The sequence below is a fragment of the Anas platyrhynchos genome, chromosome 12 (genome assembly GCF_047663525.1).
Source record: "Anas platyrhynchos isolate ZD024472 breed Pekin duck chromosome 12, IASCAAS_PekinDuck_T2T, whole genome shotgun sequence".
Lineage (NCBI taxonomy): Eukaryota > Metazoa > Chordata > Aves > Anseriformes > Anatidae > Anas > Anas platyrhynchos.
The window spans coordinates 17,723,580-17,745,207 of record NC_092598.1 but is presented as its reverse complement, the minus strand read 5'-3'; the positions used below and the strand labels follow the sequence as shown (position 1 = coordinate 17,745,207).

General features: G+C 39.3%; 2 protein-coding genes and 1 long non-coding RNA gene across 11 annotated transcripts in view; 2 read left to right on the top strand and 1 right to left on the bottom strand.

The window, feature by feature from the left end:
* TENT4B (terminal nucleotidyltransferase 4B) overlaps positions 1-4,134 on the top strand; it is a 41,219-nt gene extending 37,085 nt beyond the window's left edge. The window contains exon 12 of the mRNA XM_027467206.3: positions 1,239-4,134. Within this exon, the coding sequence (XP_027323007.3) occupies positions 1,239-1,418 (180 nt within the window). The 3' untranslated portion in view covers positions 1,419-4,134. The remainder of the gene's footprint in view (positions 1-1,238) is intronic.
* Positions 1,446-13,031, bottom strand: LOC106017724 (uncharacterized). 5 transcript variants are annotated; one of them, XR_011812225.1, is made up of 5 exons: positions 12,644-13,031; positions 11,506-11,651; positions 9,351-9,445; positions 4,167-4,311; positions 1,446-1,583 (listed from the first exon to the last, which is right to left on the bottom strand). It is a non-coding gene; the product is annotated as an uncharacterized lncRNA (long non-coding RNA). The 5 variants fall into 5 exon arrangements; XR_005268822.2 differs by having other exon boundaries at positions 11,489-11,614; XR_011812224.1 differs by having other exon boundaries at positions 9,351-9,440; positions 11,501-11,614.
* Positions 13,032-13,037: 6 nt separating this feature from the next.
* ADCY7 (adenylate cyclase 7) overlaps positions 13,038-21,628 on the top strand; it is a 62,560-nt gene continuing 53,969 nt past the window's right edge. For 2 of the 5 annotated variants that reach the window (XM_027467199.3, XM_027467196.3), the window contains exon 1: positions 13,038-13,217. The gene's annotated coding sequence lies outside the window, so the exon portion shown is untranslated. Of the gene's footprint in view, positions 13,218-16,160; positions 16,518-18,251; positions 18,501-21,628 lie in introns of those variants that run through there. The other 3 variants (XM_072043767.1, XM_013101432.5, XM_005021583.6) reach the window with 3 other exon arrangements.

The following is a 21,628-nucleotide window of genomic DNA, read 5'->3' as shown; positions in this document are numbered from 1 at the left end:
CACATGCCCTCCATGGAAGGATAGTTTGTTCTGGAAAGAAAACAGCGTGTTTTTCTCTTCCTCTTTGCCCTACTAGAAAACTTTGAGCACTGAGTGTGTCTAAAAATTACCTGGTTCTCTGTTTAGGTTAGAGAGGTGAATTTATAATGGTGCTTTTCCTAGCCTTAAACAGACTAAATTGGAGTGACTTTGTTTGGGGAAATCTAGATTTGCCAGAAGTATGCACTTGTGTTGTCCAAGTTTCCTTTATGCAAAAATCATGTTGGTCTAGTCTTAACTGCTGAATTTGAGATCTAATGCGATTTGCATGCACTTTAACAAACAGCAGAAATGTATGTTTAAACTACGACAAGCTGTTGATCCTTGTTGAAATATCTTCTATTAAGGGAGATGGAGATACTTGCTGACATGAAATTCCTTTAATTTCCACTTAAATTCAAATGTCTTTATGACGAGACCTGCCAGAGCTTATACTAGAGGGTTTCTCATGTTGAGAATACTTCTGTGACAACTCAGTAATCTGGAAATGCTGTATGCCTATATGTACAATATACCTCTGGATAGATGCAATTTACATTTTTACACTTTTTCAGAATTTATTTTTCATTCATTAGAAAAGTCCTAGTCTGGAATCTTCTAGAGTAATATTCCTGAAAAGTAATTCTGAAGACTTGCTGGTTCCTGTTTGCTGGTGATCTCTAGCTAGTAACAAGGAAGTTTAAAAAACAAAACAGGCCTTGGATATATACTACTAAATTCTGTTGCTGGAATGTGAATATGCACAATCTGAGATAACATGCCATCTGCAAAAAGATATGATATAAAATTAGTCTTGTTCTTAAAAGAGTGTTGTCTTAACTGGGCAGGGAAGATAGATTTGAGCAATCTTCATCTCTTCCTGGATTATGGACTTCTGTTTCTGTAAAACACTCTTGATGGCTGTGCAGTGGATGAGAGAAGAGTTCTATCATTTTCAAAATTCCAAGTGCTATATACTCGTCACTCTGCGTTTGCATGGCTTCGGGTCTAGAGATGAGCATTTTGTCGCAGACAACAAAATGAAAAATATGTGGTTCTGTGCTGCTGCCTAAGCAATGGCCTAGCTTCTTTTGCCATGTCAGGTTGTTTGTGTTAACATTGCTGTGAGTTATTAATGTCCTTTTTATATGGAAATGGGGTTGTATATTTGCCACACTTTCTCCTTACACCGACTTACCAGGCTCTCTTTATTTTTGCAGCATGGATCTGCACGGTTATTTCGCTCTTCTAACAAAGGCTTCCAAGGTCCAGCAAACTCAAGCCACGGTACCTCAGTCACAAACAAACAACATCAAGGCAGCAAATCACACCATCAGTACTTCCATGGCAAAAAGAGGAAACACAAGAGGGATGCGGCCCTTTCAGACCTTTGTAGATAGTTGCCTATTTTATGACTGTTCTTCTGTGTGCAATGATCTCATGCTACAGGATAGTTTGATAGTGACTCCTTGGATCTCTTCCGGAGCTTCAGACTGTTCAGACATTGATTAGCAACTGCATTTTTTTTCCCAGCTCGCCACGGAACGGATCATGAAGATTGATCACTGAAAAAAAAAAAAGAAAAAAAAAAAAAAAAAGAAAAAAAGGAAAAAAAGAAAAAAAATTAAAAAGAGAAAAAATAAAAAAAATACGGAAAAAGGCTGCTCATTTGATAAGTCATATGCTACAACAGGGTCATTTAGGATATTAAAGCTTGAATGTAAAATAAATGTATTTCCCATCAGCTCATGCTGACCTGTAGGGGTAGTACTCAGTGTGTCTAGGGGGTGGTAACAAACAAATAAAAAATAGGAGAAAAGGCAAAAATTTGTATTTTGAGGGAAACCCAGCCTTTAAAGGTGAAAGTAATTTGTGCATGATTTTTTTTATTATTTTTGCATATACTTACCATTTTATTGTGTATATATAGATGACCATATAGGAAAACTGACATTTGTAATAGTGGATTTGTTAATACTTTTTACATAACATTACTGTTTAAATTGTAAACATAAATTTTTCTCAGGATTAGTTTGGAAAATAATCTGAATTGTCATCTTAACATCCATATAAAGAGACATTACTAGTTATATTGCTCAGAATTTCTTTTCTTGGCATTTAAGAGATTTAATAGAACATTTGATCTGCAAAAGCTGTTCCTCTGAAAGAAAGGTTTATAGTGGCAAATGAAATTTTTCATTTGTATAAAGTGTAGATGTACTTTGTGTAGACACTGAGCTTGTCATCTCGGAGAAGTAACCTTCACCTTGTTTTCTAGAGTGCCATCATTTCAGGCAATGGGGTTTTATAGTTGCACCTTCCTTCTCTTCCTTGCCTTAGTGGTCCCCCCCTCATTTTTTTTTTCCTTTTTTCTTTTTTTTTTTTTTCCCCACTTTGGGGGGGGTTGTTTGGTTGGTGTTGATGATTCTTTTTTTCCCCCTCCTTCTCCCCAGTTTAAAAAACAAAACCAAAACAACTCAGTTTGTTACAGATGTTTGCATTCCTGGGCTGCTTAAATCCCATGCCTCTTTGTTTGTGCCTTCCCTCCCATTTCCAGGTCGGTTTTTTTCTTTTATATTTCTGCTGACTCCTGTAGGAGATGATAACTGTTGAAGCTTTAAGTAAATTTTACAATTAAAGTATTTTTTCTCACTCCCCTCTAAGGCATTTTTATATTTACACTTAATAATTAAAAACAAAACAAAAAAACTTCAAATAATGAAATATATTTTATATTGCCTTAAAGACCCAAACCTTTCATATCTCATAGTCTTTCTTCGTTGATCTAGTTATCACTTCATTTAAACTCCACATTTGTCTGGTTTAGTCACATTTTAAGCCTAGGCTGCAGTAAGCTTGATGCCATGAATGCGAATCAAATGTGTAACTACAGGCATAGTTTGGAAAAGGGGTTGGGACACTTCAATGGTAAAATGTTAAGTGGCATTTACTTTCACATATTTCTTTAAAGAGGAAAGTCTGTACTTAGCATACGTGGCTGTATTTAATGCAGCTGTTCTGGAGATGATGCTTTTATAAAAAGTACTATTAGCTTTTAGAAACTTTTTTTTTTGTATACATTTGCAGAACTCTACAGACCAACTTGACCTTTACTGGGCACTAATGAGTGCAATGATTTTTAAAGTAAAATAATGCTAAAATAAGACCAGAACTGATGTCATCACTTAAATTAATAAACATTTTCAATGTGTTAAAGTGTTTTACTTCAAAAAGGAAAATATATATATATATTATTCCAGAAATGTTGAAAGTCATAACAGTTACTCAAACACTAAGCTTAAGTGATGTTAATTTGACAATATTTTTAAAAATTTTTAGATTCATATTTTAATTTGAGATAATTTTATCAACACGATGTTGACCTTTTGTTCATAGAAACTAGTAAAAGTTATACCACATTATGCATAATCACAGTATTTATTTTGTTTTAGATTATTGTGAATGTGTAGACTTAAGTTCACCGCTTAGGGAACAATTATTTATAAATTATATTAATCCAGTATTGTTAGCTGCTATTAGCAAAACTGTTCCAAAACTTAATACTTGCAAAGATCTGTATCGCATTTACCACACTGAAGTGTTTTTAAAAGAATCACCCTCATTGTTGAAAGCAAATGTACTCTTAGGGTGCAGATATTAGTGTTCCAATAAGCATGTGATAATTTTAAGGTGGTGGTAGCGGGAAGATAATCTTGATTCCATTGGGAATCTTAGGTTTGCCTCAATTTATGGTTTTCATAAATTTAATGGAAAATAGCTTTTCCTGGACTGCTCAAGTTTCTTTTTGGTAAACAGTATCTTTCTAAAAGAAGAAAAAAAAAGCATGAAGGAAGAATTGAGGTATTTTACATTGCCTCAAATGACCAGCATTGTATTCATAAAATACTGTATATCTTGCAAATCTTTATTTAAACAGAACAGTTGAACTGTTCGTTTTTCAATCTGAAGTAAAATACTTTCAAGACCTTTTAGTTTGCCTGCTCATTTGTCTTGTACATTTCATCTCTGTATTTGACTCAAGTCTAATTCCTTTTTGAGTTTCAATACTTTTGTGAAGATTTTGTGAATATATGAAAAATAAATGTTTAATCTAACTACTGTAGTTTATCACCATTCTTGACACTTACCCTGTTTTTCCCTTTGCAGTACTGGAAGGAGCAGAATAGTCAGACCACTTTGTAACTTTTGTAGTATCTGGGTGCTTCTCGCTGGGAGCCTCAAACTTCTGTTCAAGTAGGGCTGGTCTGTGGAGCTGAAGCAGAACCTGTGTTTCTGAGAATGAGAGAAATAATATATATGTATATTTTTAAGTATTATTTTTCTATAGCTTTCCTCTGCAGTATATGTAGGAACTTGTGCAGAGGTTGGTTTACTTTGGGCTCCAAACTTGTGTTGTATCTAGTGCTGCAGCTGTAGTGCAGCTGTCTTTCAGAAGTGGCACTGAGCAGGACACTGTGGAAATACGCAAGTTAATTTGGGTTACCTTTGGCTAGAAAGTTTGTTTAGCATAGTTCCTGAAGCAGGGTTGATTTTACTAATGTATGGCTTTGGTTATCTTCCTTGCATAGATCAGTAAGAAGACGCATACATACTGACAGCTCTTACAGACTTGCTGCTGGTAGTTTAACACAGACCACCTAAAATTCTTAGACACACTTCCTGTTGAACATCAGATTGATTTATTACTTTTTTTTTTTTTTTTTTTTTACATTTTTAAAGGATAGATCAAATAGTGTTTATACTTTAAAAGCTGTGTATTTATTATTTTTTATATTGTCAATCCTCTACCTTGTGGCAAAAAGGTGAACTGCAGGTAATTCTTTGTGACACACCATGATTCTGTTTATTGACCTCCATGTTCTGTGTGGCATCCTCGGAATTTACATCTCATGTTTTTAAATCTTAAATGAAGTTATTTTCCTAGAACTAAATTGTTAGAAAATAAGTTGTCCAATTGCTGGTGGCAACTTTTTCTTTCAAATTTATTTTCAAAATGGATCTTTTTCATTTCTGGACTCATCATGTATGCTTTCTAAATGCAATATATGAGAGAGTAATTAGAAAATAGTCTATCTTGAAAATGTTAAATAAAAGCAGCCAGCCATTTGACATCTTGATGGATGCTAAAGCTCGCGATAGATGTTAAGACTGCCAACTTGATTTCCTGAATAGTAAAAGCTGTAGGAGATTGCACATACTTTGCAAAGTATGCAATTACTCAAGAAAGGAGTATGTTTACCCACTCAGGGGTTGTAATATAATATACCTTTGATTATTCCAGCTACTGTTAAAGTGCGAAAACTAGTGATTACTTACTCTACTGATTCCTACAACTTGATTCTTTTGCTTAACAATGCAAAATGATTTTCTAGAATCAAGTTTGTCATGTCTTGAAATGGTGTTTCTTTGTCCTGAAAGTGCAAAATGTGAGAGCTTTATTTTCAATCTAATTTGTAGTGTTTGTGTAGTTTCTCAGAAGTGTTTTCCATTTGCAGTGATCTAAATGTTAGTCTTGACTCTATTTGCATGAGCCGTTTACCAGCAGTTCTGTCAGATATTCATGGATTCATGAATTGTAAAGCGTGTAGACCTGTGTGGTGTTGAACAAAGTCTGACAAACCATTGGTTCAGTTCTGTTGAGTGTCCAAAAAACAAACAAACAACAACAACAAAAAAAACCTACCACCCTTGTGCAGTGATATAAAACTACTTTTGCCTAGGTGTGGAACAGTGTTTGACTCCTGAGCTGAAAGATCATTAAGCAATTAAAATCAGCTGATTAGCTATTAGGAAAACAACCAGTACTCTCAGCTGCATTTTTCCAGGTCTAAAGTTCATTTACTGCAACAGATATGGTGATAGCAAAATCTGAAAATAAACCTGGTTAGACTGTTCTTTTACGCAGCCTGACCATGTAGCACTACGGTATCTTCTCTGAACTTAATGTTCACATCTTAAAACACAAACGAATCTTAAAAACAAATCTAACTTGCTGGTATGTATACAACTGGTGGTTGCACCTAGAGTATGAAGAAATATTTTTGCCCCGATAACATTATGTGGTTTAGGTGAAATATGCATTAATGCTTGCTGTTTGTAAATCCCTAGTTCTGTGGTCTATTTCCAAACAAGACTTGTTCATTCTTACAGTAAGTAGGGGACTGACTAATGATGAAATGTGTGTTTTTTGGTTGTTTGTTTTTGTTTTGTTTTGTTTTTCCTCTTCACTACAGTGGATATTGAATCAAACTCATTTGTGGTTGCCTGGTAATCAGTAACTATGAAAAGACCATTCTCAGTCAGAAAAATCAATGACTGAACCAACAGCAGGTAGAAATCTTTCATATTTTCTTCCTTCAGTGCTAGCTTGTTTGCTTATTCTTTTCAAGATGTTTGACAATGCAAGGGAATAACTTAAAAGGTAATGTAACCTTTTCTGTAAGATTTCTATTTACATCAAGCAATGTCTTACTGAACCTATGTTATAATTTTATTGTATCCATCAAGTTGACAAAAAGCAGTCTAATTCCTGAAAACTTCATGTACCTCAGAGCTGGAGTGTGTGCTGTCCAGTGAATGACTTCTGTGCAGTGCCTCAGCAACATACCCCAATTAAGAAAGGTAGTTTGAAGGTTTCTGTTTTGCGATGTTGCTTATACATCATTCTAGTTACTGAAGGTTATAGTAGCTTATTTGGTACTGCTGAGCTACCATCTGCACTCCTCATACATCCCAAATTCTAGAGAATCCCACTACTCTAAGAGTATAACTTAGAAAACTGTATATTTGTACTTAAAAAAGAAATGTAACCAATGATAGCAGGGTTCAATTGCCAGTGGCTAGGAGCAGTGCCTGCTGTGGAGAAAGGAGCCATTGCAGTGATCGGCTGCCCTGGCACTCCCCCGGCGCATTCAGGCAGCCTTCGCCTCCTGGCAAAACAGGCCGTGGAGTGGACCCACCTTCCTAGGCAAAGTACTTGATTTAAATACACTTAACAATTAAGTATCTCTAAATTCTTGAGAGCAAAGTCACATGCTGGTCCATCAAAAACAGAACAAACTTAGAGTGCATGGGCAAATACAGATGTTGGGAAACCTAAAAGCTGAAACATTGATGTAAAAGGGAAAGAATTCAAACTTCTGCAGTTTCAGAGAGCACTGGTCTGAAAACCTTACTATGCATGGATAGTCTGATTTAAAACAAACAAACAGAACCCTAAATCTTCAAATGGTATTACTGCACTTTATTTCTACTGAGTAAAATAATATTTTACATTACAAAGGTGATTTTAGAGGGATATTTTTGAAGTAAAAACATTAACAATTCACAAAATAACGCTAGTTCTGTAGCTTCTCTATATTATGCACTTTTTCTAGTTATCAACACTATCAAATCTGTCCATGAAAAATACTGTACTTGAGTTGCGTGTATGAGTTTCTGTACGTGTACCTGTGGGAGAGCCTGAATATTCTAATATGGTTTAGTGTGGGAAAACTACAATTAGCAATTTTGATGAGCTGGTGCAATACTAAAAGGATATATATTAGAACTGATGTTTATTTTTCTGATGTCATTATTAGAAAGTTATTTTAATTTCTTGTTTCATGGCCTCCTTGATATCTTGATTTTATACATGTTTTCTGCCTTTGATGCATCTGGCCTGTATGAGAAATCACAGGTGTCCTTTTCTACTGCCTCTGGCTGGGATGTTAACTTTCCCTGCAGCAGCCCACACAGTGCTGTGCTCTGCACTTGTAGCTAGAGCTGCAGTGTTATCTCACCAGTGTTGTCTGCTGCTGAGCAGTGCTGGCACAGCATCGGGCCTCTCTCTACCCCTCCTAGGGAGTGGACAAAAAAGTGAGAAAGGGACATCACCAGGGCAGCTGGTATAAACCAACCAAAGGGATATTCGATGTCATGTGGTGTCACACTCATCAATAAAAGGTGGAAAAAGGAAGAAGAGGGGCGGGGTGGGCTCTCGTTGTGCATATCTCTGTCCTCCTGAACACTGGCTGTGTGTGTTGAAGCCCTGCTTCAAGGATGTGGTGAAGCATCACTCGTTTGTGGGAAGTAGAGAGTAATTTCTTTCCTCTGCACTTCCACACAGCCTTTACTTGTTTTGTTTTTCCTTTTTCCCCTCCCTTTTCTTTTTTTTTTTTCTCTTTAGTTAAATTGTTTAATTAATAATAATCTTTCCTTAATAATTATTTTTTTTCCTTTAGTTATATTATCCTTATCTCAACCTATGAGTTGTTCTTTCCTTTACTTCTTCCCCTGCCCTTCTAAGGAGGGGGAGTGAGAGAGCAGTTGTGGTGGAGTTCAGCTGCCTAGCATGGTAAAACCACCACACCTTTATCCTACCTGCCTGCTGGCATCAGTTAAGACTTGATTTAATGAGCAGGTAGATCACTATTAAAGAACAGTAATTATCCATTTTTGATATAATCAAAAATTTTTGATACAGTGGAACTCTGTAACAAACAGTAACAAACTAAAGCATTTCTCATCCTAATTCTTCTCAGCTTTAGGATAATAACTATATCGGTATGTTTGAACATGCCAACTACATGGAGGAAAAAACAGCCTTTTCCTCAGTATAAAGGAAAACAAAAGTATTAGAATACTTAAAGCTCTCTGTGCTAATATAAGGCTAGATCCTGAGGTAATATAAATCATTTTTGCTCCATTAGCTTCAATACAATGGAGCTATGTTGATTTAACCAGATGATTTTATCCACTTGTTTGTAATTGCTTTGTAACAGACTTTTTGTTTGTTTGTTTCAGTACATCCATGTTTTCTAGTGGATTCTCCAGGAACTTCGTTGTAGAATTTATGTAGAAGCATTTTCCCTAATAATACACATGGTCTCTTTGTTCCTTCCTGATTTTTCCAAAGTATTTTTGGTTTCCAATATACCCTTCTAGCTACTAATGTAAAGATATGGGAATTGCAAATTGAAAACAGCTCAACAGTTTCATCATTCACTGTGAAAATAAAACAATGTGTTCTTTTTTGTGTTCCTTAAATCAGTAACATCTTCCATTTTATTATAAAACCTACCTGCAGTGCTGCAGTCTCTAACAGAGAGATGTCCTCCTTTCATTTATGTTCTTCCCTTGTATAACTTACCAATTAGGGAAAAGAAAGAGTGACCACTCAATAAGATCATCATAATCATTTTTTAGTCAGTAACAGACTGGATCTTCTGTCACTCTGCACTGTTGTGGATAATTTGATTTCCAGAAGAAAATGTTAACATTTTAATACAGATCAACTTGAGTATACAGAAGCATTATAAAACAGGTCTGACCTCTTAGAGCAGTCCAAATCACAGCCACAAGCACAGGTAGAAGGTTTAAGCAGTCAGCCAGGCACTGATTTTAAGGCACAACACATCTTCCTGCTCTGCAGAAAAAATGTTAGATATGAGTGAGAGAGGAAATTGAAGTACTTTTCTGATTCTTAATTCAAGAAGTCAACAAAACCTCACAGCCAAGGCTTCAAAGCTGAAGAATATCTCATGGGGAGACTTGAACTCCTAAGTCCTTCAGTTCCTTTAGAAAACGGCATATTAGCTCCTCAGTCATATAGGTACTTTTTTGGGACTGTTGATGCTTTTCATAATTTCTTCTATTGTTTCACAGTGCTGTGAGTTTGTATGGTTTTTAAAGTTTTATTTGGAGAAACTACTTTTGTAGAATTAAGTCCCACTGACTTTCATGAAATATGGAATGCTAGAAAATAAGATCTTGGTTCCAAGTCAGTTGGAATCTGGGAGACTTTTAACACAAGTAACAATTATGACAGGAGACCTGAGTAGCTTTTAATTTCCCTAAAGACACAGGTAATTCATATGGAATTGATTGCTTTATTTAAAGAAAAGCAGCAAATTATTCCCAACAGCTCCTTCAATTGATCTGAGAGATCAGAAAGGCAAACTACATAGTAGCAGTGAAACTCTTTCTTTTTATCATGGCTGATACATGATATCCTTTAAATGCAGATGATATCAATGTAACAGCTCAGAATAATTTCCCTTTCATTCCTTCCTAAGCATGTAGTGTCTAGCACGTTGTGATTGTTTCGTTATTAGACATCTTTGAACTCATAAATTTCCAGGAAATAACACATAATTTACTCAAACTATTTGTCTCATCATTCACTAAATTAAGACAAGACTGTCTTGGTCACTTTTTCTGGATATTTTATTAACTGCTAAAAGGCAGCATGATAAAACATAGTTTCCTAAAACAGGCTGTTTTCTGTGATGTTGCAGGATTTCAAAAGACTGTTAAAAATAAGTAGCTATATCTAAAAGTCTTTGTGCTAATTTTGAAAGTACATCTTAATATATTGTCCTTGTTAAGATCATAGAATCATAGAATAACCCAAGTTGGAAGGGACCCATAAGGATCATTGAGTCCAACTCCTGCAGATTATGCCTAAAAAAAAATACCCACAAAATATTCTCCTGCATAATAATTTTCAAATTAGTCTTAAGGATTTAGAAATATTTTCTGAAATTGTGACTACATTTCTGATTTGCCTTCTTTGTTTACTTATTTGCTCAGCAGCTATCTTTTGAGTATTAGCTGACTAATTTATGGGAGCCACTAGAAATCAAAATGTTGAAACACTTTGCAATTAAATGATAAAAAAGTAACTTACTGGGTCCAAAATCAACCCTTTTACTATTGTGAATAGTCCAAGCATGTGTATCCTGAAGGCAGGCTCACACAATGACTTAAGAATCCAATTTAACCCCACAAATTAGAATTATACTAAAAGAGTTCTACATTTTCTTTCATTTCTGTTGCTTTTAAAAAATAGTAATTTTTTTTCCCTTCTTTTGTAATAGTTCATAGCACTGGGCATTATGACAATTTACCTTGAAGCATACATCCTCGTTGTACAAAGTAGACTTCTGTAATGCTCTATAATTCAATTTGTAAATGCTGCTGCACACAGACTCAATATAAATAACACATCAACAAGTAATTCATATACAAAATTGAAAAATAGTTTGACTTTTGTTATATTAGATTTTATCATTCAATGTGTGGCATTTTATTTTAATAACAAATCTATATTTATTGTAGCGTATTCAATTCAGTCCGGAAAGATTTGATTTGTGTGTTTAATACAAACATGTATGTTTTATATGTTCAATATGTACATATTGTAGAGCTGCTGGACTTTTCCTGAAAAAGTGCTTGCGAATAATAATGTCTGTTCATCTGAGAGTAACGTTTTCAGGGAAGCAAGTAAAATCATAGGGACTGCTATTTTCTAATTTGAACATTTTCAGGTGGACCTTCGATAAAGGGCTCTTATTTTCACAGTTTCAAACATCTACAGTTATCACGTACACACAGGCAATTTTAGACCAATATATAGGTGCAAAAAGATAAACTAATAAAAGTACAGGCTAGGTGCTATCACTCTCACCCGGGACAGAACCTTACACTTCTGGCAGCCGCAATGTCAGGCGCTCTCCAGTAAGGGGTGGTAGCATCTCCTCTGTGAAATTCAGCCGGCTGTACTCAACTGTGCGGCACTCGAGGGAAAAACTAGCTGCAGAAAAAGAAATGGGGAAGTCGATCCACAGCATCTGTAGGAGCCAACGAAATGTATCTTAATTTCTACGTTTCGCTTTTTATCCTTTTATATCTATTTTGCTAGAAATGTATTATGTTAGTTACTGATAGTTTAAGAGTAATCTGCGCAACAGTGTACATCCAGCACTTAGTGTTTTGGAACCACTACCATTAAAAAATTACACTGTCAGTAGCACTGAATCATGCAGGAAATTTAGAACTTTGTCTGGAATACCAAATATTTGTGGATATACAGAAATGATGTTAAGCAATCTGTGTACTCGGAAGGTCCACAAAATTCTGATGAAGTAAATGGAATCCATCTGTTCTGAAATCAGTCCATTTATGATCTCAGAAGAACAATGTATTTTCCATTTCCTGCATTTTTTTTAATCCCTGTTATCTATTCCAACATTCAGTGAAGACAAAGAATTCTTTTTAACAAGTGTTTTACTGGAAGATCTTTTTTTTCCCCCCCCCCCCCCCCCCCCCCTAAGAAATGGTCCAAATAGCCTATGCACTGCTTCCATGTGAACGTGCTAATAATTTCCCAGTGCTTTTCAGATACGCAGTGGCCAAAACAGGAACGGGAAGACCCAGGTAAGATGAAGCATGTTGTACAAGACTGCCCATAAAAGTGTCACAGGACACAGAACAGAGGAGCAGAGTCCAGCCTGTTCGCTGCCCCATCCTGTGCCTCAGGTATGACAACTGCTGCTTCTCCAGCTCTGTCGCTTACATGCTTGTCCCATTCAGCGAAAGCTAGATTTTTATTCCTCTCCAAGATTCCCAGTCCTAATGGCATCCTGAGTGCCTGGCAGTGTCAGAGAGCTGTTTGCCCACCACCATCAGACAGGAGCGAGGTGAACGCAGCTGTCCTGCCTGCGGTGCTCGCTTGGAGGGGGTGAATTCAGGCACATAGACTCGGGCCTACAGAGAAATCGCCAGCTGGCTAGCAGTGCCCACGCCAAACCCACAGTATTTAGCTCCCATATTACGGCAGTACCGTCAGCCCCGGGGTCACAGCGTGCTGTTAGCATGCTCTGCCTCCTGCTTTGCCCTTCAGCAGAGCAGCTGAGGCGGGGGGCACGGGCACCTGCCCCACAGCGCCTAACGCCAACCTCTGTGCGGCTCGGTGTGCTCTGCCCCCCTCCACGAAGATCCAGAGCCTGCCACGGGCCTGGGCCCCCGGACAGCTTGTTGAGCTACGGGGACACGCTGAGGAGTCCCGGCCAGCCCTGCGGAGCCCAGCCACGAGCCCGTGAGAGGAGCGAGGCGCTCAGCAAGCTGCGGAACACGAAGCCGTCGCCGCCCTCCCCGCTGAGAGCCCTGCGGCTGTCCCAGCACGGAACCCCCGGGGCCCCGCGCCGAGCCCCCCGCCCGGCCGCCCCTCAGCGGCCGCCACCCGGAGGCGGGCGGGGCCCTGCCGCGTTCCGCCCTCCGCGGAGCCTCGCCGGGCCCCGCCGAAACCTCGGGCGGCGGCACCGGCCGGGGAGGAGGAGGAGGAGGAGGAGGAGGAGGAAGAGCAGGAGGAGCGCCCGGTCCTGCCCCGCCGCCCGCTTCTCTTCCGGCGGCCTCAGGTGAGAGCTGGGCCGGGCGGGGGGAGCCGAAAGGTCCGGCCCCCGGTAACGCCGACAGAATGGGAACAGAGGCAGAGAGGGACGGGGGGAGAAAGGCTGAAAGAGCGAAACTTGCGGGTAACAGCGCCCCGCCGTGCGCCCTGGGGTTGCTCGGGAGCAGAGCCCCTGGGGCCCGCGGGGCTGTGCCCGGAGCGGGGCGCGGGGAGCCCGCAGGCAGGTGAGCGGGGCGAGGTGAGCGCACCCCCGGCTCTGCGCCCTGCCCGCCGTCCTTCTGCTGTACTTGTGTTATTATTTCTAATGGTAATAGGGCTTTAAAAGGGTACTTAAACACCCAAAGAAGACTCGAAATGCGTGCAGAAGGTTGGCTCGGCTTCTCGCTTAGTGCCGAGGAGCCAGTCAGTCATTCGGCTCTGCTCGTGGTAGGAAGCGTTACGGCGCTTCGGTAACAAGTGAGCACTCGAGAAAGGGATTAAAACATTTCAGTGCATGTAACGTGGTGCTTGATCATCGTTGTTTGATCACATTATGTTTGCCCCAGGGAGATAAAGCACGTCGCTTAGCAGGGGCATGTCATCCTGCAGATGTCACTGAGGACCCGGGACCATTTTAAGGCTGCTGACCCCGAGGCTGCCTCTGTAATCGTTCGGGATTTGGTCTGCAGAAGTGCTGAAGTCTGACAAAGACACTTGAAAGCGTTTTTGGACGCTGAAAGTAAATATTCAATGCAGCGTTTGAATTCAGTTCAGCACAGAAGCCTGCTTTTCTCCTGTCAGCGTGTTCACATTTTATTTGTATCGCTCGCTGCTTAACGTGTTTGGGCATGGACCAAGACCATGCTGTGCTAAGTGCTGTGCAAATACTAGGTGAGGAAGTCCATGAAAACGCATCTAAAACTTGTGGGTTTGATTCTGAGGCAGTTGTGATTTATTATAGGAAATAAAGTGTCCGCTGCTGGACATGGGAGTGTGAACATTTCTACAGAGTAAGAAACAGATGCACCCATACCTGTGCTAGTGTTTTTGCTGCTTTGTGCTATGATTCACCATGCTGGGGTCTTTTTTTTATTTACTTAAACAAACAAACAAAATCTATGAAATTGTTTATTATTATCATTAAGCATGCAGGATTGCAGGGAAGAAAATGAGAGTTTCTGGGAGGGTTTAAGGATTCTGAGTAGGTCAGAAATAAACAAATAGCGTGCTGTGCGTGTGGTTTGCTGTCTGTTTATTTTAAAGAGATCCTGATCTTTTGGGTGTTGATGTACTGATCTGGAGGTTTTTAAATGGTGCCCTGTAGGTGGGAGAACAACTTGTTGCAGGTCTATGTTAAGACTGGTGATACGGTGTTCTCATGGTATGCTTGTGTGTATAGTGAAGGAAGTACATGTAAAATAAGTCTGTGTTGTAGTTGACAAAATCATCACTCACTGACAGCGATGTAGAACAGAAAATGAGGAGTGTGAGGAATAGCAGCCTCAAAACAAGAGAACAATACTGACTTCTAATGGCTGTTATAGCATGTTATTTATGCTTCCAGAAGCCATTACTAGCAGCAATTAGGGTCATTGGGGGTTCTTGTAAAGAAGCCATTAAAGTTCTTAATTTTTTTTCTTAATGAAGCTAACGTCAACACCATTAGGAGTAAACAGGGAAGACACTTCATTCCCTAATGTATGTGGATATTTATGTTCTCATGGTTTGTGCTAAGTGAAAGAGCAGGTGCTGGTAGAGAGCTAATTAGTTTAGGTGTTAGCCTTGAGACAGATGATCGTTGTCTTCTGTTAATGTGGGTGTTTATGTAATTGCCAGTTGCTCTTGGATCAAAAAAGAAGGGAGGGGGGAGAGATAATATTCCTTGTAGAATTAAAAAACAAAACACTCTAAATTGAATTCTTGCATATCTATTTCTTGGGATATATCTTTGACTCAAATTTAACTAATGTAACAAATGACTGTGATTTTAATCTATTGTGACGGTTTTAAAACACAGGGTGAAGTACTTCACACAGAGATTCCTCTCTCAGTCCCACCATTTGTGTTCAAGCTACATTTTATACATTTTATCTTTCTGGAAAAGCCTGATGGTTGGAAGAGTCTGCTGTTTAGATTAATCAAATACAGGAGTTAAAGTGCACTGAGCAGGTCTTCTACATTCAGACCGTCTTTTGGGGCTCCTATGCAGAAATCTGTACATGCATTTATAAATCAAAGATTGTTTTATTGCTAACAAGAAAGTAACCCTGTACCTGTGAGCTGCCAGCAGATGGAAGAGGTGTTCCCCAGGAGCTGCCCTCTGTGGCCTGGCCTGGTGCCCCACGGCGCGGCCTGCCCTGGGCCTGCCTGGCTCCTGCCTGCTGCCCCTGGCGCTTCTGCTCCATTTCGTATCGAGCAGGTGTTGCCAGCTGTGTGTTCATCTTCCCACTCTGGCAGGAGACTGAGGAAGAGAGTTTAAATATAGATGTTGTGTCTGGAAGTTGAAACTTCTAGTTATGAAACGCACTGAGTCCTTTTTCCAAGTGTGCTAGTTGCTTGTTCCTGCTGTTATTTTGGGCTAGATTTAAAGCTCTCGTGTGAGAAGCATCTGTGCTGATAAACAGTTCCAGAGATTTAGGCATACTTTTAAAAGGGAGTTAGGGACCTTGTTTAAAACAAGGAAGTTCCTCGGGTGATAACTGGGACCTTCTCTAACTGGAGCCCTGTCAGTACTGACATTCACGAACACCTCTCGGTGAAGTGCCCTGTCCCTGTAAAATGCCTTTTGAAGAGCCAACCTGTTCATTCAAAGGCTGAATGCTGCTAAATAGATCATCTATTAAGCTGGTATCTGTAAAGTTTCAAGCTGATTATTTGCTAAGCTGACAGGATATTACAGTGTGAAATAGTTTGTAACCACTCTGCAGTTAGATCATCATGCATTAAAATAAGGAAGTGTAGCTTCTTCCTTAGGTCAGTATGGTGCACTTCACAAGTAGTCAGTGTCTTCCGTCTGCTGAAAAACGTTTTTATATTTCATATTTTGAAAGAAGGAAAGATCTATTTATTTGGGATTGACTCATACTAATTTGAAGGACCATTTTTACATGGAAAGAAAAATGCTGTCTTTGTTTTTATCATGAGGAAATAAGAGTTTTATACCATTTTTATTAATTTCCATCGTTATCTCCAGAGGAATCTTCTGCTGTTGCTTACCTTTTGCTTGTGTACCATCCTGTTTTCCTGAATCACGCCGGGTAGGAACCAGGCTGTCCTGCAATGTGTCAGCTGCGGCCGGAGCTGCCAAGCCGAGGGGTGGTCAATAAAGGTATAGGAGAAAGCAATAGATTTGGTCTTTCCTTTTGCATGTGTTTTTCTTTGCTTAATAAGCATGGCATATGACAGCGTAAATATTTTGTGCTGTAGTAATACTTCCTGCATATCATCTGTAGGTTGCTACTGTAGCTGAGTATTCTCTCTTTGGAGTTACTAAAACGAAGGCAGAAAAGGTGAAGTCATTTCCTCTATGTTATGCAAAGTTTAGGTGGTTTGATCATCAGCTAGTTCTAAAAAAAAGTGTTGTAAAGAGAAGTCCCTAGAACAAATAAATTATGTTTTATATAAATAAATAAAGCAGAAAATGAGCAGACTGGACATTAAGTAAATAATGACTAAAACCTAAGGATATGTTACATTTTACTAAATGTAGGTTATGCAGACCACCTAAAATGGCAAAATTTAAGCAGAACGTGGGACTGCTGTTCCTTTTCTAATGGAGGTATTGCTTTAACTCAGTAGCTTGTAGTTATGACATGAGTTTATATTGAAATGTATCCTTCAAATAAATGTTTTTATGTAGCCTGATCTCAGTATTTTTTATTTAATATAAATCAAGCATGTGTTCTCTTCTGTGTGAGCCAGGTTGCTGATTTGTTTTGTGAAAAATGCAGCAGATTCAGGTCTGCCCTTGGTTTAAAGACGAAGCCCAAGTTGGCCCAAATGAGACCCAGGGTTGTACGTACTGCTTTTCCAAAGGGCTTCCTTGCAGCTCGAGTGTTCCTCCCTGTAGAACTGTGTCTGAACAGCTGTTCTGCAATCCTCATTTCAGCATTAAAAGTAGCTTCTGGTCTGTAGTTAGACAGAAGGAACAAACAGGGTGTGTTTAACTTCTGTTTCTTGACATAAAACTAAGCGAATATGTAACACATTGCAGTTAAACACAGAAATCACAAAGACTACCAAGGCTGTAATTAATGTCCGAAGTAAAAGAAAGGTGACGAGTGTCTTCAAATATGGCTGGCTGTTTCTGGCAACTTCCCTCTGAAGTGCCCACATGCTGTACGTATGTGTCTGCCTGCACAGTGCCGGCTGTGCTCCAGCAGCTTGCAGGGGAACTGACCGAGGGCATTTCCAGCTTCGCTCCGATGCCTCCTGCCTCGCAGTTTGCTTCAGAGTAGCTGCAGGGCTTTGTATCGTCCTCCATTCTGCATGATCCGTAAATGAGTACTATTTGACATGAGAGTTGTCTTTGATCCCACAATCAAAGGAACATATATTTCTTCTGAGATTCTCAGCAAGTGTAGTAATAAATTCTCTTTTTATAAAACTGCCTTGTAAATGACTGGTTATAAAACCATGAGTGTACTCTTGTACTGTAGCCAATATAAAAATGTTTTTAAAGGACTTTGGTTAAGTTCTAAGGTCTTAAGTATGCATGCTTTATATAAGGGAAGAAGGCACCCTCTGGAAGTGTTTTAAAGATAGATAAAAGTTACATGTAGGCTATTTCTACATTTTACTTAACACGTTACTTTTGTCTCTGGGAAAAGTTTTGTTATGACTAATAATGTTAGCATTTCAGTGAGCTGAATAAAATATTTTAGTAAAATGTAACATATCCCTAGGTTTTAGTCATTATTTACTTAATGTCCCATCTGCGCATTTTCTGCTTTATTTATTTATATAAAACATAATTTATTTGTTCTAGGGATTTCTCTTTACGACACTTTTTTTAGAACTAGCTGATGATCAAACCACCTAGCACTGACTAATTTTTATTCAGATATAGTCTTCCACCCGTGTAACCAAAATGATGAGGCGACGAGGATGCCAATAGCATGACGAAGCACAGGAAAGGGCTGGATAATGAATACAACTGGGAAGCAGCCATCAAGTTGGATTTGAAGCACACTGAGGCACAAAGTCAGCTGAAATTAATGGAAATGGACAATAAAATCTGATCATTTTAAATGGCAGGTATTCTTAGCGCCTGGCTCACGTCAGCCTGAATCCATCTGTTACATTACTGCAGGTAGGACTTGCTGAAACAAGCTTGAGCTTAGTCAGGCAGAGGGGGGAAAAACAGATTGGGGCAAGTAGAGAGAGAATGAACTTCCTACTTGGGCTTTTCTATGTATTTACAGCTCGTTGCCACTGAACTTCCGTGGGACTGAATCAAAAAAATGAGTTCCAGTAGCAGAATAAATTTTCAGTTTCCATTTCCTCATTTGAAAGGAAGCCGGGGTATGGCTATCGCCACTTTCTCACTTCCTGACGCTTTCTGCCTGATCTGCTACTCCTTTGCTGGCAATTTTAGGCAGCTGCCATGGAGGTGACTGCCATCTCACTATCAAGTTGGGTTGGGGAAGCAAATATTTATATTTTTGTGTGATATGCTTTTACTGCAATAAACTGAATAACAGAAGAGAAATGTGTGTGGGCTTTACTGCTCTCTTGCCGAGAGGAGCGAGCCTGCTTGCTCTGGCTGCATAGGCAGCCACAGTCTGAGGTGGAGCAGCAGTGCCACCAGAGCTGGAGGCCTGGCTGGGCCTGAGGAGAGCCCAGCTCTCTTCTTCCCCATGAGCAATCTGGCAGGGGACTTTTTATTGGGAAACGTCTTGTTTTACCCTCTAGAACTGAATCTGGCAGTTGCTTCAGAATCTTGTGAGCAAATTGAAATTCGGCTTTTTGTGGCCGGTTTTGATCTTTTATTCTTTTATGAACTAGTCATATACAGTTCATGAATTTGTCTTTTTTTTTTTTTTTTTTTTTTTTTTTTTTTTTGTTGTTCTTCCAGTAAGGGTTTTGCATATGTACAGGAGAACACAGCTTCTTTTGACAATGTCCTGGAACCTTAAATTGCTTTCTGCTTGCTAGTTATATAAATGTCTTCGTAAAGTATATTTTCTGAAAATACTCATCTGTGATTCTGGTGGGATTCCTATGGCATGGCTCAGAGAACTGCTGCCCCGAGGAGAGGGCAGTTCTGCTTGCTTCCCCAGGTCTGCTCCCAACCCTCCTCAAATCAATCCTGCTGCTCATCTGACCAGCTGCTGAGCTGTTTTGGGGAACTGCATGGGCAAAAAAAGCTTTTTTTTTAATTGGATAAGCATTTTTTTTCTTCTGAAGGAACAGAACAACCAGGAGAGAGGAAGTGGCAAGATTGTATTGCTGAACTTCTGGAGAGACAGGCAGAGACCGTTCCCTTCTCTTAGGCAGTAGCTGCGTTGTAAAACTGTGCTCCTGTTACCCAAGTGGTAAGCTGTACTTCTGCAGGCATGCTGGAAAAGTGACCTGGGCTGTATTTTGTTTTGAGGTATTGCTAGCTGAATTAATTGTTAGCCTAATTACAGGACTGCATAAGAAAGATCTTCACTCCTCTGCTTTACTTCTACAGCAGGAAATGAATGTGAAAATATTTCACTTTAGTACTTCTTAAAAAAATCTTTTTTTTTTTTTTTTTTCTAAGTTCCCGAGGAGCATCCTGTTTTGGATTTTGTATTTTATACTCTTTATTTTTAGTCTGCTTATTGTAATAAAGCATCAGTTACAAGCCCCCCACTCCCTTTTCTCTCACGACACTGCGCTTTTAAAATAAGGCAGGAGATGCAACATGGTGCTATATTGACAATTGTGTTGGCACGTATTGTGATTTGGTTAAGGAAGTGCGGAGTTTAATGTAACACAACAGTATGGAACTCACAGACGTCGGAGGGTAGTCAAAACTAGGAGTTGCTCTGAGAAAGTGCGAATTTGATAGCAGTATAAACACCACATATATCTTTCAAAGAAATAGGAAAAAAACAGCGCAGTTACTTTGTAAATGTGACTTGATGTGGTTCTTACAGCGCCACAAATATGCGAGATTCCACACAGGCAATTTTATTCCCCCACGAGCTGACGCGATGATTGCATGCATGTTCAGTACTCACTTGCAGAGTTTCAGAGCGTGATTTAGGGACATCAATTGTCAGCGTGAGCAGAACTGTGCACGGGTGTTACGTTGCTTCTGGTGAGATGCAAACCAATAAACTAATAACACTGCTGGGTAATGGCGATTAAATAGGAATTCATGAATAATATATTGGAAGAATAAAGTCTCTTCCCCGCCCCCCTAAGATTCTGGATAGATTGAGGCAAGAATCAGTCTGCTCATGTTCATATACTGAATGTGTGTGTTCTGTAAGTGTTGATAAAACAAGTTTAGACAGGGAATTTGGATGTAGCTGTAGCTAAACTGGTTTACCAGAGTAACTTTAAACACTTGTTTTAAATGTTGATTGAATTTCTGTCCTGTGCTCATACAGGCTGTCACGTTTTAGAAATGCATTCTGCTGTACTTATTGTTACCTGTCCTGGAAGTTTCCCTAGCCAGTGATGGTAAGGCTCTTACAGTTCTCTCTGCTGCCAAAAAAAAAAAAAAAAAAGTACATGTATATACAAGGAAAAAATAAATGCAATTTCTGAATTTCTGGAGACTACAGAATTTAAAAGGTGCTGTGCTTGTTTGTCTTTCTGGAAGGCTTCTCATGTCTTTCTGTGTACAGGTATCCAGGCATCATTCTTTTTGTTTGTGCATTTACAGATGGATAACCAACATTTTAAGAAGCATTTGCAAAAAAATAAAAAATAAATCATGTTGCTTAGTGGTAAATCTATGAGGAGTGTTCACTGCGGAAAGTATGGATGGGAATCAGTTAATTTATTTTGTCATTAAAATCAAGCCAAGGCGTGAGGCAGCACTTCTCCAGCACACAGTGTATTCAGCATGCTGAAAGCTAGGCTAAATTACGTAGTGAGTAGCTGGAAAGAGAATGAAGTGTTGCTGTTCTTACATGCTGGAAAACATTCTCACTAGAAATAGAGGGGATTTCAAGAGTGGGGAAAAGTGGCTGAGGGGGGAGATGGGAAATGACTTTAACTGTGGCACTGTACTCACAGAAACGGGCTCACTGTTGGCTGCAGGCAGAGGAGACCAAATTATGTTGTATAGTAATACTCTCTTGGATCTCGGTAAGGTTTTCCAAGATCCAGAGTCAGGCTGGATTAGCACTAACACTGAGACAGAGACTCTGGAGGTACCAGAAGGGGGAAGGCCACATATCTCTTCTGGAAACCTGGCATGATTCAAAAGCTCTTGCCTGCACCTACCCATTGCAT